Source organism: Lissotriton helveticus, chromosome 1_1, assembly GCF_964261635.1.
Source record: "Lissotriton helveticus chromosome 1_1, aLisHel1.1, whole genome shotgun sequence".
In the NCBI taxonomy this organism is placed as follows: domain Eukaryota; kingdom Metazoa; phylum Chordata; class Amphibia; order Caudata; family Salamandridae; genus Lissotriton; species Lissotriton helveticus.
The window spans coordinates 1,177,768,610-1,177,796,119 of record NC_136057.1 but is presented as its reverse complement, the minus strand read 5'-3'; the positions used below and the strand labels follow the sequence as shown (position 1 = coordinate 1,177,796,119).

Here is a 27,510-nt window from a genome sequence, read left to right as displayed (position 1 = left end):
ATGGAATATTACAGATTACACAACAGAGATCATTAGAAAAACATTCTTTAAACAGAATCCTCTGTAATGAACTGCAGCTACCTGTGCATTTCAGTGAACAGGGCACAAGACATTTAGATCAAGTAGACCTTTCAGATTTGGGTTTTGTAAAAATGTACAGAAAGGTATAGGCTAATATTTCACTTCCACGAGCAACTGCTGGTTCAGGACTGGGGCCAAATGGAAATAATGTTGATGGTATGCCCTCATGTACAGGCCTGCACTCCCTTGGCACATAATTCATGCTCTTTAGTGTTGGCGATGCAGGATACTTAAGCATGAAGGGACCTGGTGAGTAAATCCCCAGTCCAAGCAAAAACATTCAACAATTCACACCAATAACGTACTTCTCTTTTTTTGCATTATTCCTACAGGGCAAGTTATTTATTGGCTGTAAAGTAAAATATTTGTAGATGTGATTTTCTTCATCCTATGCAATAGGAAAGGAAACAAGTACTTCCAAAGGCAACAGGTCTAGCTTTAATGAACTAATAATAAGATACGAAAACCGCATTTGTGTACTAGTGTATTTGCATGAATAAAAGTTAAATACTGTACTTTGTTTTTTGCCCAGCTACTGCTGGTTTAATTTTTTTACTCCTTTATATTTCTGCCAATATAAAAGATACCAGTCATCACATTTAATAACAAATATGCAAGTGATGAAGGGCAATTTATAATAGTAACAATTGTTCTTGAGCATATTTACTGGAACCTAGATTGACTAACAAGTAATACCAATAATGTTTTTAAAGCACAAGTTACTACTAGTGTAACGATATATCTGTAAAAGACATTAGTTAGTGAAAGATTCCTTACCTTATAATATCTCCAGGCGACTGGATCCGGAAAGTTTTTGCGTAACAGTACCCCATGCGCGCCAGTAGGTGGCGCCCTGCGGCTCCGCATCCGTCACTGGCGTCATCAGCAGCGAGATGATGTGACGGAGAGTACTTAGGCGCCACCCCTGAGGGCTGACGTCAGTTCTGTACACGACTTTCCGTGCCAGGAACGCAGAGCCATGCAAGATACTGACCATTGGTGCATTAAACTAGGGTCTTAAAAGGGGATGCCCTTAACCCTAGTAATCAGTTCGCAGAATGGGGAGGATAAGTGGGGCGGTAATGAATCTATCACTAACTAATGTCTCTTACAGATATATTGTTACACAAGTAGTAACTTGTGCATCTGATAGAGACCCGTTAGTGATAGATTCCTTACCTTAGAATAGATACCCCAGCAATACCAACCCCGGAGGTGGGTCTGTGAACAGGATTACACCAGAAAGTCACTGAGCACAGAACGGCCAAAGAAGCCGTCCCTCCGGACCGGACTATCAAGGCAGTAGTGCTTTGTAAACGTGTGCAACAAGGCCCACGTAGCTGCCTCACAAATGTGCTGCAAGGGAAAGTCGCGTCCAAAGGCAGTAGTAGCTGCAGTTGGCCTGGTCTAGCCCCACAGGAGGCTCCCTCTTGGCCAAGGAGTAACATGCTTTGATGCACAGAACGACCTACCGGGAAATGGTCAGTTTGTGCACAGCCCGACCTTTTTTGGCACCCACGTAGCCAACAAAGAGTTGACCATCCACCCGGAACTGTTGTGTACGCTGCAGATAGAAAGCAAGCGCACGTTTTGGGTCCAGACGGTGGCGCCCCTCCTCTTCCTTGGAAGGATGCGAAGGTGGGTAAAGTGATGGTCTGCCCGATGTGGAAGGGCGTGACAACCTTTGGCAAGAAAGAAGGACAGGCACTTAAAACCACCTTGTCTGGATGAACAGAGAGGAACGGAGGTTTGGAAGAAAGAGCCTGGAGCTCACTCACTCTTCTGGCAGAAGGTATAGCTACCAGGAAAGCCGTCTTTAAGGTGAGAAGATGTAAGGGACAGTTATGAAGGGGCTCAAAGGGAGCGCACATCAGTTAAGTCAAGACAAGATTCAAGTCCCACTAAGGCATTATGAAAGGCACGAGAGGAAACGTGTGTGTAATGCCTTTGAGGAAACGGTTAACAACCGGGGACTTAAAAAGAGAAGGCGGAGATGGCAGAAAGATAGCCTTTGATAGTGCCCAGAGCAGAGCCCTGCTGGGCCAAAGATAGAAGAAACAGAAGAACCTCAGAAAGAGGGGCTGAAAGGGGATCCACAGCCTTCGCTGTGCACCATGACACAATTTGTTCCACCTGCAGGCGTATACAGTTTTAGTGGAGGGATGCCTGGCTGCCAGAATGACAGTACAGACTTCAGAAGGAAGGTCGAAAACCATCAACTATCGCCGCTCAATCTCCACGCATGGAGGTGGAGGCTGGACAGGTTCCGGTGAACGACCATCCCCTGCTGCTGCGACAGAAGATCCTCCCGAAGAGGCAGTCGGATCGGGGGATCGATGCTCATACTGAGTAGCTCGGGATACCATACTCTTCTAGCCCAGCCCGGAGCCACAAGAATATCCTGGGCCCGGTCTCGCCTGATCTTTTTCAGCACTCTGGGCAGAAGTGGTATAGGTGGAAAGGCGTACAACAGACCGTTCAACAGATCGCAACTCCACTCAAGACGAAACGCCTTGGAAATTCCACGCGCAGAACTGATGACATTGCGCATTCCCTTCGGTGGTGAATAGATCTAACCAAGGCCTCCCCACTGCTGAAAGAGACCTGGCGCCACATCAGAGTTCAGACGCCATTCGTGATCTATCAAGCACCAGCGGCTGATTTTGTCCGCCCTGGCGTGCAGAGAACCTGCCAGATGTTGAACCACCAAGATAATACCTTGATGTTCCAGCCATGTCCAGAGGCGCAGAGCCTCCTGACATAAGGTCCGGGACCCCACCCCGCCCTGTTTGTTGCAATACCACATGGCGGTGTTGTCCGTGAACACCTGCACTACACATCCCCGCACAGAGGTAAGAAATGCCATCAGTGCAAGTCGGATCGCCTGAAGCTCCAAAAGATTGATATGGAGCCAGAGACAAGAGGCCTCTGACCTCCGCCTCTCCCAAGTAGCCTCACCATCCCAGGAGGGACGCATCCATCACCACTGTGCGCTCCGGTTGGGGAAGGGAGAAGGATCTGCCATTGACCCAATGCGCGATTCGTGAGCCACCACTGCAAATGTCGTGCCGTGCCCACTGAGATCTGGACATGATTGGGCAGGTTGCCCTGATGCTGCGCCCACTGGAACTTCAGGTCCCACTGCAGAGCCCGCAAATGCCACCTGGCATGTTGCACTAACAGGATGCAGGAGCCCATCAGGCCCAGGAGCCGGAGGGTCATCCTGACGGAAACCCGGGATAGAGGCTGAAAGATCAGAATCATAGCCTGAATATCCCAGACTTGCTGCTCGGGAGTATAGACCTGGAACTGCGTTGAATCCCGGACTGCTCCGATGTAGGGGAGCTTCTAAGAGGGACTCAGGTGAGACTTCGGCACGTTAATGGAAAACCCCAGCAAATGCAGGAGGTCGGCCATAGTCTGAAGGTGGGTGACGACTGCCTGGGGCGAGCCCGCCTTCAACAACCAGTCGTTGAGATACGGGAAGACAGATACCCCTGACCTGAGCAGATGAGCTGCGACCACCGCCATCACTTTCGTGAACACCCGAGGGGCGCTTGTGAGGCCAAAGGGGAACACAGTAAACTGAAAATGCTCCTGGCCTACCGTGAACGGCAGTTAACGCCAGTGGGCTTGAAGGACGGGGATGTGAAAATATGTGTCTTGCAAGTCCAACGCTACCATCCAGTCTCCAGGGTCAAGGGCAGCCAAGACCTGAGTCAGAGTTAGCATCTTGAACTTCTCCTTCCAGGGGATGCGATTGACGTCCCGGAGGTCCAAGATAGGACACAGACCCCTTTGTCCTTCCTGGGGACCAGAAAGTAATGGGAATAACAACCACTCCCTACTTCTGACCGAGGAAAGCACTCAATGGCTCCTTTGGCCAAGAGGGCCCCTTGGACAAGAGGGCCGCGACTTCCTGTCGGAGAAGAACCAATTGATCCGCTTACATGCGGTGGCACCAAGATGGCATGGCTGAGGGGGTGGGGGGGGAGTCGACTGAAAGGGAAGGGAGTAACCTTAGCAGATTAGCTGCAGCACCCATTTGTCTGAGGTAATCTCATTCCAGCAGGGGAGGTGGTGGTGGTGGATCCTGCCACCCACCGGCGTGGGGTGCTCCCTGAAGCTCAGATTAGGAGGGCTTGGAGGCAGAAGCAGCAGGGTGGAGGTGGACAGACCCGCACACTGGTTCCCCGACCCGCCCCTGCGGAAACCGCACCCAGGGCCTCGCTGGGGCTGGTTCTGCACAGACCTGGTGGAGGGGCATGCCTGGGTGCCTCGACCCTAGCCACGAAAGGAACGAAAACCAGGAGTGGCTGGGTTCTTAGCAGAAAGACCCAAGGACTTGGCCGTAGCCCGCGAGTCCTTAAAGCGCTCCAGTGCACGGTCAGCCTTGTCGCCATACAGGCGGGTGCCATCAAAAGGCATGTCCATGAGTGAGCTCTGGACATCGGGCGAGAACCCAGTCGAACGCAACCAGGCGTGGCGCTGCAACGCCACAGTCGTAGAAATTGCCCTGCCCAATGAGTCGCGGTGTCCAACCCACACCGAATGACGAACTTCGCTGCATCCTTGCCTTCAGCAATTGCCTGAGAAAGGACAGCCTGCACCTCCTCAGGACACTGAGGCAACACCTGAGCAACGGCATCCCACACCGTCTGGGAGTAGCGGCCCAACAAGCAGGCGGTGTTTACAGACCGCAGCTCCAGGCTGGCCAAAGAGAACAACCGCTGCCCAAACTGGTCCAGCCTTTTAAAGTCCTTATCCAGCGGGGCTGTGGGAAAGGCACTCTGCGACGTCGAGGCCTAAATGATCAGGCTCTCAGGCGTAGGGTGAGTGGTCAAGAAAGCAGGGTCACCGGGCGGTGGCATCTGGCGATGTTTTTATCCACTGGGGCCCCCGTGGCTGGCCTCGACCAAGTGCCCAAGAGGACCTCTGTAAGGACGTCATTAAAGGGAAGCAGCGGCTCCAATGAAGTAGAAGCTGTCTGGAGCACCTCGGTGAGGAGTTTGATCTTGAGGGCCACTGTGGGGGGGTTAAGGTTGAGGGCCTCAGCAGCCAGACGGAGCACCATCGTGTAGGAGGCACCCTCCTCCATCGCAGGCGGGGGAGAGGCAAACCCCGGGTCAGAGGAGACATTGAGGTTGCTATCATCCTCCAAGTCGTTCACCCAAACTTGTTCAGAGTCACATTGCCGAGCAAGCGGGTCCTCGGACCAATCCCAGTAGTCATCCGCCTCTGGTGTAGAGGGGGACGAACGACATCGGCCGGGGCTGTACTGGCGCCGGCTCCCAATGTGGATCCCAGGCCGGAACAAAATGGTCCGGGAACTGGGGCAAAAGTGGGATAAATGGCACCCAGTGCGGCGCAGAGGGTGGCGCCGGGGCTGGAGCCGAGGCTGGAGTCATCCACGTCGCACTTCGTGGCGCCGGGGCCGGAACCAGCAGCGCAGGATCCTGTGGCACCGGGGCCGGTGGCGTAGCCGCCGGGCCCGCAGGATCTGGACACGGGACCGCAGGGCCCGAAGGCGTGCCAGCGGGAGCCCGAGGCCTGTAAAGGCTGTCCATACCAGCAATGAACTCTTGCATCTGTTCGTGAGTCACCGACGGACCCGGGTATGGCGGGTAGGCCGCGGGACTCCCAGGCTCCAGAGGAGCCGCAGGGGCAAGGCCCCTGTCCCCCTCCAAGGAGCGACGTCAGAGAGCAAACACGCTTCTTTGACCTTTTTTAATGCCGACGCTTACCGGAATCCGAAGGTGAAGACTTGAAGTCTGAGGAGCGACGGCTCCGGTCCCTCGAGCGGTCCCAGGAACAGCACATAGACCCGGAGCGGCGACGTGACGAATGCTGGACCTCTAGCAACTTCCAGCGCTGCTCCCGCAAGGCCTTGTGGGCCATGGCACGACAGTCATGGCAGTCCTGGGAGTCGAGATGAGTCTCCAGGCAGTAGAGGCAAACATCGTGGGGGTCCTCCACCGACATATTACGGCGACAGGTCCCACAAGACTTAAAGCCAGGCATCCCTACGTGCACCAGGAGAAAAAGTGGGAAGACAAAAGTCTCAAAATAGCGGTCAAAAAGTGACCAAGAAAGGTGCTCAATCCGGATCTGCGCTTAATGGCGCGGAAAAAGAAAGAACTGACGTCAGCGCGCAAGGGTGGCACCTAAGTACTCTCCGTGATGTCATCTCAGCGCTGACAACGCCAGTGACGGATGCGGAGCTGCAGGACGCCACCTACTGACACGCAGGGGTACTGCTACGCAAAAACTTTTCGGATCCAGTCTGACGCCTGGGGATATTCTAAGGTAAGCAATCTATCGCGAACATGTCTCTTTCAGATTTATAAATTAAAGGCAGACTTTTGGGATATGGGCGGAGGAAAAAACAATGTGCTCCATATCCAGGAAAAAGGGAGAAATAGCATAAAGGAACAACAAATTGTCAGACAAGGAGAAGAAGGCTTTATTTAAAGCTTGTGCCACCTGTTCAAAGAAGAGGCTTTCTGTGGAGGACAAGCATAAAGATTGTATTTATTGCTTGTACCCTGACCACAAGGCCACTGACTGCAAGATCTGTCGGACCTTCTCTTCAAAGACCTTGAGAGAACGCGAGGGACGTTTACTTACCTGGCTCCAGAAGTTAGTCAAGAAAGGAACCAATATCCAGTGACAGTGATGCCTCCTCTGCGACATCTTCGGGGAGATCTCAAAAAAGGGGTAGGTCTTCTCCTACTTCGGCTTACCCCCCCTGCCAAGGCCTTGCAAAAGACCTCTGATAGGTCTGACAGGCGCAGTCCCATCAAATCTCCTCACCGAGGTGTAAAGGAGAGGGAAGGACTGGTTTCTAAGGGACTTTCTATTCAGAAGGTGAGCCATGGGCCTTCTAGGTCGCCTCCACCCTCTGAGAAGCCACAGCTGTTCAAAAAACCAGCTTCAGTACCTTCTGAGGGAAAATCTGACAAGAAGATCCGTCCATCGACGACATCAGGCACGTAGACTACGGCGTCGAAGATTCAATGGACGTTGATTTTAGCTCCGTCGACGAGCTTGTCGTCGAGAGCTTCTTCGTCTTCAGTGCCTTAGTCGCCGACTACTTCGTCAACGCTACAATCTGAGGTGCCAGTTACAATGTCATCGACGATGATGGCTACCTCGACGAGGATGACGTCGATGATTGTGTTGACGTCACCATCTACAGTGGTACTAACGACGAGCTCATCGACGGTTCCGCTGACTATCATTCCATCGTCGTCGAAGGTCCAATCTTCGTCGACTATTCCTCCAACGACTACCTCATCGATGATCTAAAATGTGGCAATTTCAATAAAAAGATGCCAGATTACCTCGGGGATGACATCTCCTCGGAGAGTGACACCACTACTTTTGGACAAGGATCCCTGTAAGGGGTTGCAAAGGCAGTGCCAGGGGTCACAAGGAGCAAGCCAGGGGTCGCAGCTGCGACAACTGAATGACATCCATGGACAGGGCTTGCAGACAATTAGCACCTGGCCACCATGGAAAAGCAGGGGGCGGGGGTAAGTTAAGGATTTTCATGACAGAACCGACCATCCCATCCTTTACCAAAAAACAGAATTAAAGGCTTCTGAGGAAGGCTGTATAACCCCTGATGGGCTTTGGCTACCCACAGCCTCCTCACACGGACTAGAAATAGGCTAAGGCTTTAAGTAGGCCAGGTCTCAGACCTGGTAGTAATTAAAAATTGACCATGGGTAATTTCTTGTTCCGCGGAGAAAGCGGAATTGCCAAAAATTCTGCGATCCGCAGCCTCGTGTAATTTTTGGCTTGTTCGTGCTTTCGAAATGCATGTTCGCGAGATATTTCTCCCCGAGCACGCAAACAGTGTTCGCGAACAGGAAAAAAGCATCGCGAACGGGTGGAACTCGCAATTCTGCGTATTTGCAGAACTTTTGTGTGCTTGCAGAGATTTTTTACCGCTTTGCTGAGCTTTGCGTAGCGCCACTATGCAAATTCCGCCCACCCCATATATTCTTGTCCTTAACTTTACTGGCAAAAACAATCAGTTTCTGAACAATAAATGCAAAAACTTAAGGTAATCCATGCCTGTGAGCTCGTTCCTGTATATAGTTTCAACAATTTCCTTAATTTTGCAATCTCAACGAGTGTTAGATAGTTCCATGATGTTGAAATTCTGTGGGTTGTTTTGTTGGTTAGTTGCTCTTTTAGAAATCATACTTTGAACTGAGTCGCCCCCAGGTGTTTATAACCGGCCACGATTCAGAGCTATGAAGTGGAGGTTCAAGGTAGAGCAAGAGTGAATGAAAACTATATTGTGTGGCACTGTGTGACCTGGGGCATCTGAAATACAAAAATGTTTAAAAATTCAAAAAATGACTAAAAACACTAAGAAGCACCGACTTGTTGAATGAAACCTCAGTGCTGGAAATGATTTTACCTTATCCCAACCATACCTAACCCCCCCATATCCAACCCAGGGCAAGGGAGATCTCAGCTGCCTGAAACGTGCAATCAGCCGTCCTACAAAACTGGAACTTGACATCCAAGTGTCAATACAAACACCGTGGACCTGAGAGCATTGGGTGATTTTTACCCATTAGTTCATTAGCACATTTGTAAAGAGGACCTTGCATTAATGAGATTTTTGCGTGAAATACAGAGATGTGAAGAGAGATGGGATTAGCAGACGACTTAAAATCTAAGCACTTGAGGACTCTTCCAGACCCAGGTGGACATCCATGGTTCTTTTTAAGCAGGGGCTGACTTTGCTTATCTGACTCCCTCCTTCATCCTCAAACATTTCATATACTGTAGGAAATTTTAGAAAAGAAAAAATATTGTGCATATTGCTGACACACTAAGGGCAAAAGCAAGAAATAAAAACAGTACAAAAGAACTACTTGGAGTTCATAACATGGACAAAAGACAACGGACGTCTCACTTACGTTATAGTGCTTAAGAGTGTTGAAACGTTTCCACCTGCCATCGCGCTGTGAGGTTAAATCCAGGTCAGACAGAATCTGTGACGTGGAACCAGGGCGCCACTCTGCAGAAAAGAAAAAATTGGTTAATCAGCCCTATTTCTATCGCCCTTATAGGCAGGGCCACTGGAATTATGTGGCATGGGAGGACCACATTATGCAGCAGGGTTGTCTAAATTATGCCACAAGAAAAGGCAATTTATTCAGTGTAATCAGACACATTTGTGACAGTATTTCTTCCTTATTTGGCCATTTTTTACACAGGTTAACACGGTCTGGGCAAAGGTTTCACATCATTAGTACCAGTTTAACACCCAAATGCAGCATTTAACACCAGAAAGTGGACCAGTCAACCTTTGGAAAAGGCGGTCCACTGCGCAGCAAAACATGTTGCAGTGTTTTCAGTAACCTTCGATACATTTGTCCTAGAAACCATTTCAATTGTTAAAATCTGAAAGTTATGGATTATGTGGCAAATGCGGCACATCCATAATCATGGCGAAAACGCCACATTCTAAAAATCTCATAATTCCAGTGGCCTTGGTCACAGGGACCATCTGACCAGTGAAGGGAAAATAACGTGTTTCTTTACCCAGTCCCTCAATACTATCACCAACAATAAGCTTTCTAGAATGTCCCTGTGTTAGATGATGTGAGCTTGGGTTTTGAGAGGGACTGTGACATCTGCTCTGTGGACACTAACTACTTCTGCTAGCTGGATGGTCACACAAAGTACAGCGTTTCCTCACCAGGCTGTCACCTATTACTTCCTCATTCCCTCCCTCGTCCCATTCCTTTAGTCTAGGCGGACGCTCTTCTCATCAGACTAGGCACTCTTTTTAAAGCTCCTCACATCCCTATAAATAGACATGTTGTACTATTTCCTTTATAGGTCCACCTTCTAACGTGGTTCTGTAAATGGCATATCATCCGGGTTGTTTTCTTGGATGGGCAACCTGGAATCGGTTGGTTGGGAGTTGCATCGTTTTCATTTTGGAAGGTTTGTCCTTTTCAGAGGCAGTATTTGCTTTGGCACACAGCTTTCTTTTTCTCGCGGGTACATGGGGTGGAGGAGGTGATGGCCCCCTCTTCAACTTGAGCTGTCCTGAGTGCATGGACCTGGTTCTAACCATTACAGGTGTTAGGAACTGGGTCCTGCTCCTGCTGCAGTTTGATTTGACAGCGCTGCTATGCAGGGTCGTAGTTACCAATAGTGCAGCAGGTGCAGAGGCACTGGGTCTCATGGGTCCTAGGGGCCCCTTCAACTTCATTAGGGGCGGTCTTTTTAAATAACACATGTTGGGATGGGGACCAAGTTTCCCTGCATGCATTAGGGCCCATGACACCCTTCTACACCACTTCCAAGTGCTAGCAATATGCCAGGAACCAGTTGATGGATACACAGGTATGGATTGAAAGTAATGCAGGTTGGCTGGCTGCTCTGCCTCTTCTAGTCTGTTTTCAAGTTGAAATTTACAGTCCTGGGTGCCTGGGCCTAATTTCAAGGAATGGAGGGAGATGTGGCTGATTAGTGTATTGCTGTGGTTCTGCTCCCTTGATTGATCCTTGGTGGAGTCCACAACCTTTGATTGTATGGTTTGATTTGTGGCTTGTACTGGCTACCCCTAAAGCACTTACACTGTACATTTATTAGTGTACTTGGAACTTCACTTGCGGCTAGTCCTATAGCTATCGTCTTTCCCTTTCGAGCTAAAGAGTTTGTGGCTTGCTGTCACAATGTTTCTATATTTGGAGAAAGCAATCAGCCTGGCTTTATAATAAGTAGAAAGAAAACAAGAATATTGTATTACTAGTAATTTTCTGGCCAGAGGCCTGGTGGTGTTAGTGCAATCTTGCGATGTTTAACAGGGGCAGCAGCTAGCGTGAAGTGCAACTTTCAAAAAAAAAAAAAATGTTCACACCGACGCTTGAGGTACTTCATTGTATGTGCTTAGAGAGAGAGATATATATATATATATATATATATATATATATATATACATATATATACATATATATATATATATAGATCTATATATTTAGCTGTCCTGTTCCTCTTGCAATGGATGCACAGGGACTGTTCTGACACAAACAATCCTTTCAAAAGAGTCAAGTTTATTTTTTTATTTTTAGTGGACTGGATGGCATCAGATAAGCTTTATGCTACACAGTCCAAACACTGTCACAAACAACAAACAATAAGACAAATCCAGTGCCACTGAATATGCATCTGCTTACCTAAAGCAACACTGTCAGCTTTCGGTCGTTGTGAATAAGGATGATTTCTGTACACTTGATCAATGATTTTCTCCTTCACTTGGGTCATTGTATCACAGCTGAGCACTTTTACTGGTATGGCTTCTGCTCCTTCGTCTTGAGCAATAACATTGACAGTCTGTGAAACAGCAAACGTGCAGTGACTGAAGTTAGTAAGTTCCTTTCAAGCCTTTCCTGTTAAAGTTCAAGCATTCTTCAACATCAACATTGTATACATATATATATATACATACATATATATATATTTTTTTTTGCAGAGTTTTATATAGCGCGAACTAGACCCGAACCGAATCAGATATCAGAGCCCTTTACATATTTTCCAGTTACGTTACATGAGGACACACTTTTATTTTAGGCACGGGGAGATTAAGTGATTTGCCCAGAATCACAGGAGGTTTTGGCGTCGTTATCGAGACTCGAACCCAGATCCCCAGGTCCGAGGTCGAGCGCCCTAGCCATTAGGCCAACTCCTCTCCTACATACAGTGCAATAAGGAAACTCATTACAAACCTTATGTGAACAATATGCATCAATCTGCCAAAAACTAGCTAGCAGAATTAAACTGTGCCATGAGGCAAGAAAAGCTCTTTTGTAAAATCTATATTCCCAAATCGATCAGATTTCACAATCTAACCTTATTTTAGGATGACCCTAAGGTAGCTTAATGCCATTCCAAAGCATGGAATTCCAAAGCATGCATTTCCTTGAAGACAGATATTATCTCTACCATTTTTTTGCAGTGGACATGAATTGAAGGTTGCGTTCCATCTGGAGAAGACCAGAATTAAAAACACTCTCCAAGCATTACCAATATTGGCAGAACTCATTCGGCATCTGTACTAACAGCTTTTATTCCAGTAAAACTCTGCCTATTAAGACTTCCAAGAAACAAACACACCTAATTCCAACAAAGGGTCAGTCAAAACAGACAATATAGATACATTTCATTCTTAAGAGATTGATTTAGAGTATGCATAAACTTTACTGCCTGTTTCACTTTTAAGCACCCAGTTGTCAGATGAAAAATGTTTAAAAAAAAACAAAAAACATACTGTGAAGTCAAAGTGATGCACTGGAACGGCCAGCAAAATGTTCATCATATACATGTTTTCGTAAGACCATCACTAACAGCTATTGACCAAAATGAAGAATCTACTAATTATCATATGTCTATTTCCTATGCATCTAACACACACCAATCTATCTAGCCATCTCCATACATCTCTACCCACATCTATCTACCTACCTATCTATCTACCTACCTATCTACCTACCTATCTATCTACCTACCTATCTATCTACCTACCTATCTATCTACCTACCTATCTATCTACCTACCTATCTATCTACCTACCTACCTACCTACCTATCTACCTATCTACCTACATATATATATATATATATATATATATATATATATATATATATATATATATGTATATATACACACACACACCATGATGAAAGAGGTAAGTGCAATTTTATTTGTAGCCTGCATGTGTTCTAATCCTCAAATCAAAATACAAGTCAAACTTGGTGAACTCTTGGTCAAGCCCTTCCCATGAGTTAGAACCGAACAGACAAATGCAGGTCCCCAGTGATTGAAGAGTTCATCTGAAGACTAATGTGCGAGTGTCGGAAAGTGAGGCTGGAGACACCGCTAACATCTTAGTATGGCACGTGTGCGGGGTGGTGTACTCCAAACCTTCTTGCGCTAGATTCCTTTTAGCAAAGGAAAGACTAGCGCTCATCATGGAGTATAGTTGCTGTATGGACTGAGGATATGTGTGTGCAGAAAACATGCTGCGTGGGAGCATTGTGAGAACGAACTACAATTCCCAGCAGAGCATGAATTCTGGCATTACCTGGAGAGGTGGTGGCCATCTCAGATTATCGGAGATAACTTCCCTCATGTTTCAATAAGGGTACCTAGACCAATTCATTCTTAAATATTTGTATTGATAAACACTGAATACAGAGAAGTAATCTGAAAATTGTGATATTGATGAAAATAAACTATGAAATATTTCTGAGATTTCATATGAACAAGGCTTGGGCTGGTTACAGTCTGTTAACATGTATACCTATGCAGAGTTCAGTCCAATGAAAGCACAAATCATGATGGGGGACCTCAGGAAGGGAGGGGTGTCGCGGATATACCGCTCCCTAACCAACAATGGTCCGGCCACGCTGGAATCGCTCAGGCACCGCTGGGAGGGGTGGTTGGGTCAAAGAAAGACTGTTGTGATGCTCTAATAGCCCCCAAAACAATTACCAGATCAGCTAAGCTCCGCCTGATTCAGCTATACTACCTACATAATGCATACCTAACCACAGAACACATTCAAAAGGCAGGTCTGCGACCCTCACCATCCTGCACGCGCTGTAGGCAAGAACCGGCTGATTGCTATCACATGGTTTGGTCCTGCCCCTACCTCACCCCATATTGGGAGGCCTTTGAATCCGAGCTCACGGGTGTTCTGCGTTCCCGTTTCAAACTCTGGCTGTATTGTGTCTGGACCACGATAATTTTCGGCTCCCTGCACTATTTTATGATATGTTTATTATCTGTCCCTATTTCAACATGACGAGACCCGCCGTGGTCCCCTTTCTATCACCATCTTGACTATGGCCCGGAGGAGTTTTTAATCTACTGTACGTATGCACATCATTCGATCAGCCCAAGCCCGTATTTAGAACCTGTGCGGGGGTACTTTCTTCTCTGCGATCCGGATATCCCGCCATTTCCACCTTAGACTCCTGTACCAGCCGGAGGCACTGGACGGGAATTGGATTTTCCTGCACCTGATTTTAGGTTAAGTGCAGCCACCTTTTTGTGCCTCTCCCTCCGGCCCTTGTTCAGCCCGAACACCTGGCTTAGGCTAACTTATGGTCAAGCCCAGCCGCAGCACTATATTTCGAGGACAGTATTCTGTTATCTGCTGAGAACCGGTATTAACTCCTGCTAGGCATCGCACATATATTCTTCTTAATCACTTTGACCTCAGCGGGCCTATCCCCATTGGACGGCCCAGATCTAACCATGCATTAGGCCTCCTTACTGCGTCTCATTGTGGAAAAGTGTACATTTTACGTTAGCATAAGCAGCAGCCATTTTGACTGTCGCGTCCATTTAATTTCTGTGTGTTCATTTTACTCTCTGCTGTTCGTCTTTTCACCCAGCCTGTGTCCTCTAACTTTAGCTGACCTCTCTGACATGGTCAATCTGGTGTACGTGCTGGGGAATTGCAGCTGCCGGTGCACCAGGTCTCAGAGGTAATCGATTGTTAGCTTATTGCCGCCATAAACATTCCTTCTTCCCCCTCCTCTTCTACTGACCCTCTGGTCAGGTTTGTTCTTGTTTGCCTATAGCTATTTCCGTGCTTAAACTAGGTCCCTCCAGTTTTCCTTCTCATGAGATTGCCTTCTAACAAACAGTATATAAGTACAATGTTTTTTGCATTGGGTGTACTTCCTCCTACAACACTTGAGGATGTGGTTCGGATGCAGTCCTGCTCATGAGCATTTAATAAACTTGGTTTGTTTTACTTCACTCCAGCCAGTGCCGATCTCTCTTTTGTTAGTCTTTGGACCTCTGGACGAGAGGGTGACCCCGCACCAGTGTGCCCTCACGGGGGTAAATTTCCACATCATAGTCTATGCAGCCTTTGTCATCAGCGCAGAACCGGTGTTCGACAGACTTCCTACCTCTTAGTAGACGCAGGTGCCCCGCTCCCATACCTCGACTCTAGTGGGTGTATGCCTGCACTATGGCACTTTTAAATGCTCTGAGGTGCTATGTGGTATGCTATTTCTGCTGCTCCCCCAGGACTATATATGCAGCGTAGTGTTTGCGGCATGATGGTCACCCCATAACTTATAGGCCTGTGTTTCGTTGTTCATTTATCCCAGGTTCATCCGCATCCTACTCATGCAACATTAGCGTCTGTATCCTGGAGAGGGCCAGTGGCCCCTACAGGTTATCCTTAATGTCCCCGGACCCTTCAGTGCATTAGTTGGTGTCCTGCTGCTGAGGCCTTTTATTATATTGTTACCAGACTCAGGGGATCAGTCAACGCACCTTTGCAGTAAGCACCTGCCTTGACTTTTGTGCATTTCACTAACTAGTTATACTTTCATTTAGACCACTCTGTACCACAGCTAATTTTTTTTGCTTTTTTGGTCTTCTCAGGCTCTGCCCACAAACCTTTTTATTGCCTTCGGACCCGGCACTTTGGTTGCCATACTTTTGTGTTTTTACCAGGTAGATTGTTTATTAAGAGTGGTAACTCTTCTCTAGTTGCCCTTCCTCCCTGGTAAACTACAATCACCGCTTCCATGAGTATGTGGGCATGCTTTCCCACATCACTTATTTTCTTCATGGCACGGGTGTCTGATTCCGGTGTTGTTGTGACTATCTCTATTAGTCTGTGGGTATATTGGCTTTTATATCTGGTGTGCTTTTTTCCAGTGTGCACGTTTACATTTTAATTTTCCTGCAAACATTTACAGCTGCCATGAACCTGTATCTTCTTTCTTTTCTTTGTGCTATCAGTTGTGCATAATTATGGCTTACAGCATATTAATACTGTATTATATAGAGTGTTCATTTGTTTTTCCAGGCGCGTCCTCCCTTGATTGTAATTGACCACTGCGCCCTAAAGGTGAAGACCCTCATCTGGGTCACCCACCGAAACACGTCGGCGCTGGATATTCTTTGTTTATCTGTTTAATCTCCCCAAATGGTCATAAATATGCTAATAAAATACTTCAGTTTCTTCTACCCCTCATCCATTGATGGAATCTGCTGATTTGATCCATCTGTGTGGCTTTTACAAAGTCATTTATTGTCTCATGTAAAAACAAGCATTTACAATGCAATAGGTTTCGCAGCAATAAAGTTTGAGTTATTGGCATTGTATATGACAATGTGTTGCATTACATTTTTAGCAAAGTCTGTATTGGTGTATAAAGATGATTTGCAAGATGATAGCGATGGAGTGGGGGATGGATGGATTGAGTGGAGGGGATGGATGGATGGATGGAGTGGGGGAATGGATGGGGGATGGGGGGATGGATGGATGGAGTGGGGGGTAGAGTGGGGGGATAGAGTGGGGGGATAGAGTGGGGGGGATAGAGTGGGGGGGATAGAGTGGGGGGGGATAGAGTGGGGGGGGATAGAGTGGGGGGGATAGAGTGGGGGGGGATAGAGTGGGGGGGGATAGAGTGGGGGGGGATAGAGTGGGGGGGGATAGAGTGGGGGGGGATAGAGTGGGGGGGGATAGAGTGGGGGGGGGATAGAGTGGGGGGGATAGAGTGGGGGGGATAGAGTGGGGGGGATAGAGTGGGGGGATAGAGTGGGGGGGATAGAGTGGGGGGGATAGAGTGGGGGGGATAGAGTGGGGGGGATAGAGTGGGGGGGATAGAGTGGGGGGGATAGAGTGGGGGGGATAGAGTGGGGGGGATAGAGTGGGGGGGATAGAGTGGGGGGGATAGAGTGGGGGGGTAGAGTGGGGGGGTAGAGTGGGGGGGGTAGAGTGGGGGGGTAGAGTGGGGGGATAGAGTGGGGGATAGAGTGGGGGGGATAGAGTGGGGGGGATAGAGTGGGGGGGATAGAGTGGGGGGGATAGAGTGGGGGGGATAGAGTGGGGGGATAGAGTGGGGGGGGTAGAGTGGGGGGGGTAGAGTGGGGGGGGTAGAGTGGGGGGGGTAGAGTGGGGGGGGTAGAGTGGGGGGGGTAGAGTGGGGGGGGTAGAGTGGGGGGGTAGAGTGGGGGGATAGAGTGGGGGGATGGAGTGGGGGGGATGGAGTGGGGGGGATGGAATTCATGTGTGCATTAAAAAGAGGAATCTAAGGATAGAAATAAACGGGGACCCTCCACTAGTGTATATAAATACTAGCCCCATTTATGCACCGCTCATTTCATTGTAGTGGGTGGTGCCTTACCTTCTGTACTCAAGCGTAAGGGACAGCCTTATCCCATCTTAGGTAGTGAGATCCAGCAAACTGACTGATGCAACAGTTGACAAACTAGGAGACCGCAACTTACTGTATTTCTAGGCCTTATCTGTACATACTTCAAACAGACACTGCACACAGAACTAGGCTGTAAGCAAGACCTGGGATCGCTTGGCACTGGAGCAAAGCTTGGCACTGCACTGGTGGAGACTTAGTGAGGCTTAGTACGCACAGCCCACAGAGGGTGGGGGGGGTCCTAGGGCTTGTCATATCAAACATTGAAAGGAGCCAAGTGCGGCTGGCCACGTCGCCTGCAGAGCAACACAGAGGGGTCAGCAAAGTAGTGTTCGCCAACCAGTAGGATGTCATTTTGTTTCGAAAAGTTCACCGCGGGTACAGAGAAGTGCTAGGAGTAGCAATACTACTCTTCGCAAAGCTTGGCACGAAAAGAGGCTAGAGGCCTGCCACACCCCTACTCCGAGGGGAGGCCTGGTTTTTACAAAGGAACAGCTCAAGTAAAGGATGGACTGGAGATGAGACTAGGTGCAGCCCTGCTAAGATGGAGGCTGGCCTGGGCTTTGGCAGCGCACACGTTCACAGTATTATTTACACCAGCAGAGTAATAACGCCTAACTACAAGGCGCAGGCATGCTTCTCAACACCTCGCTCCCACATCTGCAAGTTAGATCAAGCCATTTACGTGCTCCAGAGGCTGTGGGTATGTGGTTTCCTCCGCTGGGAGGTCGGGCAAAGGCGGAGCTGCTCATTGCTGTTTATAGGGACACCCGATAGCATGGAAAACCGAAGTACGCACAATGGAAGTCTGTGCGCTCAGCAGCTACCCCCGGGTCACGTAATTCCTGACAAACCTCAAGAAAACAAGACATTTCACATATAAGCAAACTTAAGTCTCGGCAACTATGGAAATCTAGAAAAACAGATACCGTCAAGCCAAACTCAACTACCTGGCCTCTAGGTATGCATAGCACCGCTTTAGCGTTAACACACAGCAGCAAACTTGAGTAGAAAAGGAAGAGCGATGATACGTGGACTCCGAGACTTCTTGGGTGGCACTGCCTACGTAACGTTTGTTCTTGTGTTTGAGCGTCTGCCATCTATTGTAGTATTAGATCTCTACTTTTACTTTGTACGCTTTTGTAACTTGCACAGGCACACGTCACTTTTTCCTCCTGTAATGTACCCTTTGCTACCTCTTGTATTTTGTTTGCTCACAATTGTCACTATTGCCTCATGTAACGTAACGTGTGCTTTCTTATTTAATTTGTTCATTTGTAATCTTCTCCTCATGTATTATTACTGTTCCTATTGTGAAGCGCTCTGACACCTTCGGGTAAAGTCTGCGCTATATAAAAATGCTTAAAATAGATAAATAAAAACTCGTGCCCTAGTACCATAGTATGTACAATCCCAACTACCCCCAATCCCCACCCCTTACCCCCATGATGAGCAGGCCCGCGGGCGGATGAAGCACAGGGCCTGCTTCGAGTCGGCAGAGTAGAACCCTCTCTGATGCACGCGCTGCTCTCAGGCTTGGCTGCTCTCTGACCCTCTCCGGAAGGAGCCGGACGGCGCGAGCACAGATGAAGTGCGGACGCATTAATCCCAATCATCAAAATAATAGCAGGAGCGAGAAATGCAGCGGTAAGCATGAGTGTTGAATTAGCATTCATTTTTAAATGAGATAGGTGCAGTTTAATATCAGATTTCTTCATAACGATAATGAGCTGACCTTATTCGGAGGCGGATGTGACTGCCGTCTGCTGGCTTGAATCTATTAATATGTGCTGACACAAATACATCCCTCCACCGTCTATAAAAACAAGAAGTGCGCGCGCACTGACAAAAACTAAACCTATCGTGGGGCGGGACTTCCCTCTTCTGAAGCCCGCGCCCACGGAGTGCCTGGCCAGAGGAGCGGTGGTGACGCGGGGCTCCCATGCCCGAGGGAGAGCCCCGCGGAGGCTGCAGATGTCCGGAGTGGTGGTAAGTGGGCCTTAGTTGTAGGGGGGGCGGCTAGGGGGGTCTTAGTGCGCGCGCGTGTGTGTGCGGGCGACGGCGCGGGGGTCTCTGTATGTGTGCGTGTGTGTATGTGCGCTTGTGTGTGTGTGCCTCTGTGTGTGCGCATGCGTGCAGGGGGAGGTGTGGCTGTGTGTGTGTTGGAGCTTCCCAGGAGACGGGAGATGGCCACTGCGTGCACGTTCTCGCCCGTTCCGATTTTTTGATCCGCATGGCCATCTCTTGTCTCCTGGAAAGCTGAGTCGCTGACAATAGGTCTCAGGCAAGACAGCGCTTCGTGCTGTAAACGCCACGAGACCTAAAAAGGGAGGAGGGGGGGGGGATTTGTCTCTATGTATGTATTGATACATTGAAAGCTTTGAACCCTTATATTCTAGGACGTATGAGTATGTGTGGGTATGTTCCTGTTTGTATGAGCGATTGTGTGTGTAGTGTAGCATGCGCTTGGACGATGTTCCATACTTTGTTTTCATACAATTGCAATGTTATATTTATTGAATACATTTGATAATTTTTTGTACTTAATGTACTTGTGTATTATATTCTGGGAAGCCAGTGTTTCACGTTTGCAGCACTTATTTTAGTGACGAATAGCACTTTGGATTATTTACACCGGCAGAGAAACTCAGTTCTGATACCCCTGTTCGAAGCTAGATGTCCAGCCAAACACTTGAAACTTTGGGGCAAATGGTTTAACCAACTGTGCCAAAAGGGTTTTCCGTCTCTTCTCAAACTCAGATTGTATATGACAATGCGCTAGGAAAAGACTGTTGTGTATGTTCGCGCATAACAATATCAGTGACTGACCAATGTACTAATCTGCTAATGCCTATACGTGCTGTAATGTTTCATGTGTTCATTCAAAAATCAATAAAATTGACTATCAAAAAAAATATGTATCCCTATGACTGAACATGAAAGATTTAATGTCAAGACCGGAGGCTAGCATTATGCATAAACCTTTTATTGCCACTCCATTGCAGCACTTCAAAGAAAACAATAACTACACAAAGTTCTAGAACCAGAATGTCACTAGTGTCTATACAAGTCTCAACCCAGCAGCCATCTTCCGCTTTTATTTGCTGTTCCTTGACAGCTAAGTACCTTGTGCAAATGGATTTTAAATCTTTAGGCCAAGAAGTCCATTTAATCTCCAAGTACTGTTGTAATTAATCATAGTGTATATGCTGTGGTATTTTGTAATAGTATTCTCTTTTTACTGTTTAATTTCACTAGAGGGTTGCATGTTAGTATATTTAGTTTGTCCCAATTTGTGGGATAAACAATACAATATTTAAGAGTCCAGTTTAATGCTTTAGATGATTACTCATTTGTTTAGTGTGGGTGTCACCATTTATTTGAGCCGGCGAGGCCATGGCGGTAACTGACTTTTTTGTCTGAACTAGTGCGGAGGAGGCCTAATTTCTGGGTCTCCTGGACGTGGTGTGTTTTGGTTACAGCAGGCCTCCGTTGCTGATTTCAGGACCTCGTCGCTCTTAGTCTGCTTGATGGCATCACGTTTTGGTGGCCATTTTGGGTTTACATACCCAATATATTTCACTTACTTGAAGCTGATTTCTGCCATTTTGGTGCAGCTTTGACGTGCGGATGGAGCAGTTAAAGAATCCGAATGTTTAACAGTTTTTCTTTACAGTGTGCTCTTACCAGGTTAAGGACATGTGTCAAATCTATTGTGAGCGATTTGATTTTTATGTGTATTTGGGGGAAAAAATAAAAAAATATTTATTAAGGAAAGTAGGTTTGATTGTGATAGGGACGCATTGTAGGTGTAGGGTTTACTGTGATAGGGACACATTGTAGGTGAGGAATTTCAGAAGTATTTACTGGGAATAGTTAGTAGTTGAATAAGATGAGTTAGGAAGGAGAGACATCTAGTGGAAGTGGCCAGTCTTCATTGAAAAAATGGTGCCAGAGCAGATAAGGGCCTCTATGATGGAGGTGTTGTAATCTGTTTTCAAAAGGAAGAGAACCCTGTTGATATTTCAAGAGACGAGTATTGGTCCTTGGATGTGGACGAAGGAAGTAAAGATACAAAATCTGGGAAAAGATAGATGAAAAAGAATATTGAGTTGTTTGACAGGTTTCTGTCTTGGGAAAGAGGTGGACTAAGCGCCACAGAGGACGGGGGTGTCCAACACGCCACAGAAGAGGGTGTCCTTGGCAGTACGAAAGATTCAGGCTACACAAGACGTTTATGCCTGTGACCATGGGGATGATGGATATGATGAGTTTATTATAGAGGACTATGACAAAGATATTTGGGGCACGAACAATGCTAAAAATGAGAAAAGGAAAAGCTAATGGGATTGTTAAGGATCCACAGGGGTTAGATCTGCTCAGTCCTGACCTAATTAGACACTCCAGATGCATTGATTGGTGGCCAATGCAGCATGTGACTGATATGATAAAACCCTGGATTAAAAGACCTCTGGAAAAGGAATCTAGGGCTGTGATGAAGGCAGAGTGCTCACGTCTGTCTGTAGAAGACCAGGTTTATGCAACACCTGAATTGGAATCAGACCTAATAAGTTTCTTATTTAAATTGGGACATGATCCCAGAAGGCTTTTAGAGGTCACAGGGCGTTTGGCCAGAATTTTGGATATGGCTGAAGAGGAAAAAACGAAATTGTTTCAGGTGGAAAATGACATTGCGTGGCTAGTTACAGAGAGCAATATGTTTCTTAGGAAACGCCAATGCTCGGTTGATGGCAAACAGGGAAAAAAGCTAATTTGATGCAGATCAGTTCTAAACTAGGGGACTTTACAAAGAAGGAGCAAACAGTAGACGCAAAAGGGTTCTGTTATGGGATGGGTTGGCGAAGGGCATGGGAAAGTATGTTTCCACACTAATCAGCTTTGATAAGGTTCAATCCTCGCTGAGGAGAGTGTTTGGGGGCTGTGTTTTTGATTGGGCTGCAGCAAAGGGAATTTTCTCTGGTCGATCATTTTCAAGGTCCCAACATCAATCGCAAAGAGAGGTTCCTTTAGGAGGTTTCAAACCACCAACAGGATTTTACCCTCAAGAGAAGAAGAGGTGGCAGGACTTGGCAAGCCTGAGGAAGGGCAGTTTACCAAAGGGTCCCAAGGTAAGTATGAGGGCAGTTTTTGGTTCTACCCACAAAACGGTAGGGGGGCGGTCACAGAAATATGTAAACAATTGAAGGTTTCTGAGAAGAGATGAATGGATGTTAGATTCAATGCAAGGCTACACAATAGAGTTCAGGGAATATCCCGTACAGTTGATGGAACCAAAACGGATGGGGTTTCAGGAACACCAACAGACGTTGGTATTGACCAAGATAGAGAAGATCTTAAATAACGGAGCAATAAAGAATGTGTCAGAAGAGGAAGTTTTTTTTGTTTGTTTTGATTTTAAGTACAATATTTTTGGTCCAGAAAAAGGACAAAGGCCTGTGATACATTTGAGAAATCTGAACTGTTCTACAGGCATTTTAAGATGGAAGGGTTCTTCCATCTATGAGGACCAGTGCGTGTTCATGCCGGGCAGAGGCATCCACATGAACCTACGAAGGCTGGCGCATGTGATGCACTCTGTCGGAGACAGCAGCAGTAATTTCACTTGACATCGAAAAAGCCTTCAACACCCTCCAATGGTATTATCTGTGGCAGGTTCTGCTTAGAATGGGGTTAGGCCCAGAGTTTGTGGCATGGGTGCGACTTATGTACCAGAGACCCACAGCTACGATGTGTACAGGCGGGCGGGTCTCTGAACTGATCACCATCGAACGGGGTACAAGACAGGGGTGCCCCCTATCCCTGCTCCTATTTGCAATCGCTATGGAGCCACTTCCAATACAGCCCTAAAGAGACAGAGTGCTGGGGCCTAGAGGTAGACGGACGGACCCACGTCGTGTCCCTATACGCGGATGACGCCCTGGGGTACATGCGTCAGCCGGCTGAGGCTATGCTGGTCCTACTAACCGTTCTGGATGATTTCGGTGTAGTGTCCGGACGGGTAATTGACCCCGCCAAATAGACTGCATTCCCACCAATGTCGCTAACGAGGAAGAGTGACCATTTTCGCTATTTGGGGAGGCAGATAGCTCACTCCACCGAAGCTCAATATGCCCTGAACACAGGGAGAATCCTCAACAACCTGGAGTCTATACTTTTTGGGAACCGGTTACCACGGTCCGTCATGGGGCAGGTAGCACTGGGATTACTTTATTACAGGGATTACTTTATTACAGGGCTCTTCAGAGATTGAAGGTGGAAGGTTTGAGGACAAGATTATGGTACAGAGACCAGATTCCGGTTTCGATGGAAGCACAGAAGGAATTAGTTTGGTGGTTAGACAATCTGGATGCCTGGAATGGCTGGGCTATTTTTGGAGTATGTTCCGATTACGTGCCGGAGACAGATGCAAGCCTTTTTGGTTGGGGTGCTTGTCTAGGTCAACAGGATACAGGTGTCAGAAGGTCATGGGAAAAAGATTGAGCACATAAAAGGCTAGGAGATATGAGCAGGACTATTTGCGTTACAGAGTTTGGGGCAGGTGTTAAAGCATTACAATGTTGTGTTGAAAATGGACAATGTCTCGGTGGCTCAATATTTATACCAATTGGATGGCAGCAAGTTGAGGAATCTGACTCAGATTGCAAAGGAGATTGGAATTTTCATCTGGAACAAAAAAAAGGTTTATAGGCAGAGTATTCCTTAGCTCAATCCAATATGGTAGCGGCCTGGAATTCGAGGTACCTCAGGGACCACAGCTACGGGAAGCTGAATGTTCATTTATTCCAGAAAATTTAGCAAGTGTGGGACCCCATAAACGTGGTATTATTAAAGCCAACGCAGACATTTCAGTTACCCCGGCTTTACAACTGGAGGCCAGGTCGTCAAGCAGAGGAAGTGGATGCATTTCAGCAGGACTTGAAGATAGTATAGAGATATGTTTTCCCTCCTTTTGCGATGAGACAGAGGGTACTGTTAATGGTGAGGAGGAAGAGGTGTCATAATTCTAGTCACTCCCTTTTGGACAGCTCAACCTTAGTTTCTAGGGTTGCTGGTGTTAGAGGTGGAGGACATGCATTTGATTCCGAATTCAAAAGTGCTGTCAGGGCCAGAAAGGGAGTTGCATCCTTTGGTATGGAAGGGGCTTTGCACCTTTTTGTTTGTAAGATTTCTCAGGAGGAAAGCAATGTGCTCAAGAAATCATGGGCACCAGGCACTAGAAAGAGCATGGAAGAAATGGGCATGTCCGGGCCTCAAGAAGGACTTGGATCCTGCGAAGGTTTCCTCCATTGAGGTTTCTAATTTGTTGTTTGAAAAAGGCAATTGACAGTTACTTGTTACAAGTCTGCAGAGGTGGTAGGTCATGCTACAGTAGGAGGATGCTCAACAGGAAGGGATGTCTCAATTTGTAGAGCGATGACATGCATAAAGTTACAGAACCAGAAGCTGTTGGAGGTGCTGGAATGGGAGGTTCCACTTTCTTCCATAGTGATCCTTTTGGGGGTGTTCAAAGGTATTGGGGGTACAAGGGAGGAGAAAGCATTCCTAGGCAAAGCCCTCCTAGTAGCAAAACGGGACATTGCTGGGGGTTGGATGTCTCCTGGCTTCCATACCCTGTCAAGACAGGGAGTAGACGTGTGCGCGCAGCAGGAACGTGTGGTTTTTTAATCTTGTGGCTGCCCTCAAACATGGGCAGGTATGGGGGGAAATGGCTGGATCAACTGGCTGTGGGTTTGTGTCATGGGCCTCTTTTGTAACGTTGCTGCTCCATGTTTACTCAATGCTTTGCCTTGTATAGACTGCCTATCTCTATCAGTACAGTAACTATGTATACCTTAAATTCTGTTCTACGGGCCCGGACAGGCGAATTGCAATAAAGTTTATTTTTAAAAAAATGCTACAGAGACCTACTAGGTCTAGGTATAACTTCCCTGAGGTGTATGTCCTAGGAGAAGGGCAACCCATCCTGTGAGTGATGAGTCTGTTGTAAGTATTCTCTATGGAACAGGTTTGAGGAACGGCCACCCTTTGGACACGTTTTTGGTGTTCCACCACAACTGAGAGCGATGTGCGCAGCGGTCTACCAACACCAGATCTGTAAGTTGTCCTTGAGCCTGATTCCACTGTTGTGCTAGACATTCCTGTAATGGACGCATTTGAAGTCTTGTATATGGTACAATAAAAATGCAAGATGCCATCGTGCCTATGAGTTGCATGAACAGAATGGCTGGGAGAGAATGTTGGTCTTGAAATTGTGTGACTAAGGCTTGAATGCTCACTATCTTGGCTGGACTGGGATATGCTAGAGCTCTAGAGGTGTTCATTGTAGCCCCCAGATATTGGTGTATATGAGAGGGCTGGAGATGCAACTTGGTTTAGTTGATCGTGAATCACAAGTTGTGTAATATCTGAACGGTTTAATGGGTGTGATGAACACACCGACTGAATGACTTGGCCGTTATTAGCCAGTCGTCGAGATATGGGAAAACATTGATTTGTTGTCTTCTGACATGTGCTGCTACTACTGCAAGGCACTTTGTGAACACTCTTCTGGGTTCAGTTGTGACTCCGAATGGAAGGACTTTGAAATGATAGTGTTGTCCGTCCAGTATAAACCTAAGTAACTCCCTGTGAGAAGGATGTATGGGAATGTGGAAGTAGGCGTCCTTGAGATCTAGTGTGGCAAGGAAGTCACCTTGTTGTAGCAGCGGGAGCACTAATTGTAGAGTGATCATGTGAAAATTATCTGAGTGTATATATAGGTTGAGGGGCCTGAGATTGAGAATTGGTCTTAGTGTCCCATCCTTCTTGGGTATTAGGAAGTACAGCGAGTAAACCCCTGTTCCTTGATGTCGTAAGGGAACAATCTCTATTGCTTTTTCTGAAGCAATGAGAATACTCCTTGTTTTAGTAGCGTAAGATGTTCTGTGGACATGGGACGTTGCCTGGGTGGTATTTGTGGAGGGGTAGCTGTAAGTTCTAGGCAGTAACCATACTGGATAAATTGTCTCACCCACCTGTGTGTTGCGATGGAATTCCAGATAGGTAGGAACTGTGCTAATTTCCCCCCCGACTGGAGTGGAATGTTGTGGGGGGAGCGGAAGGAAGTCACTGTTTTCTGGTGGGAGCGGTACGATTGTTATTACCTCGACCTCTTCCTTTATTGCGGTTTCCTCTATAAATGCCTCTAAAATAGCCTCTATTGGGGGATGCTTGTGTAGTGGCTTTAAAGGAAGAGGAGTTGTCTGTTCCCATCTGTTTGGAGACTCCTCTGTAGAAGAAGCGACAAAAGGAGCCTCATGTTTGTGGGGACTGTAAAGCTCCCATGGATTTGGCAGTCTCAGTGTCTTTCTTCATTTTTTCTAGTGCAATGTCCACAGCTGGCCATAAAGTTGTTGTTTGTTGAACAGCTGGTTAAGGATAGTGGTCTGGACTTCCTGTTTAAAACCTGTGATGTGGAGCCAGGCATGACACCTAAGGAGCACACTGGTATTTATGGATCTAGAGGCAGCGTCTGCTGCATCAAGTGCACATTTTATTGACGCATTTGAAATTAGTTTACCCTCTTGGATGAGATAATTTGCTTGTGTTTTATATTGGTCAGGCAAATGTTGTAGTAGGGTTTCCAACTGGTCGTAGTGGGCCCCATCATATCTTGCGAGCAGTGCTTCGGTGTTAGCTATGCGCCAGTTATTGGCTGCTTGGGCAGCTATTCTTTTAGCAGAAGCATCTAACAACTTGGATTCTTTATCAGGAGGTGGCGCTTCTCCTGAGGTTTGGGAGTTAGCGCGCTTCCTAGCATTAGAAACTACTAGAGGATCCAAAGGCAACTGTCCCTTAATGTAAGCAGGATCTGCAGGGGCAGGCCTCTACTTTTTCTAGGGTTTAGAATCCTGGCACGTACGGGATCTATATACACTTCGGGACATGCTTAATGACTCCCTTAATCATTGGCAATATTTGCACTGACTTTTGGGACTGTTTAAATATATCTAACAGAGTCCCCTTCTGCCTCATCTGAGTGCATTGTGACACCATGGTAGATGGCAGCCCTATTAATCAATTGTCTAAAGCCAATATTGTAGTCTGGAGGAGATGGTTTTGAAGGGTATGTGTGTGGACTTGGGACGTCTGATATGTCTGGTGGGATAGGGTACTCCTAATAAGGTGGGTCAGTTGGGTA

At 47.2% G+C, this 27,510-nt stretch overlaps 1 protein-coding gene across 1 annotated transcript in view; it reads right to left on the bottom strand.

Moving 5' to 3' along the window:
• Nucleotides 1–27,510, bottom strand: part of PLXNB2 (plexin B2) — a 774,855-nt gene that overhangs the window by 23,662 nt on the left and 723,683 nt on the right. Inside the window, exons 30-31 of the mRNA XM_078679101.1 lie at nucleotides 11,298–11,454; nucleotides 9,024–9,124 (exon numbers count right to left, since the gene is read on the bottom strand). Of these exons, the coding sequence (XP_078535227.1) occupies nucleotides 9,024–9,124; nucleotides 11,298–11,454 (258 nt within the window). The remainder of the gene's footprint in view (nucleotides 1–9,023; nucleotides 9,125–11,297; nucleotides 11,455–27,510) is intronic.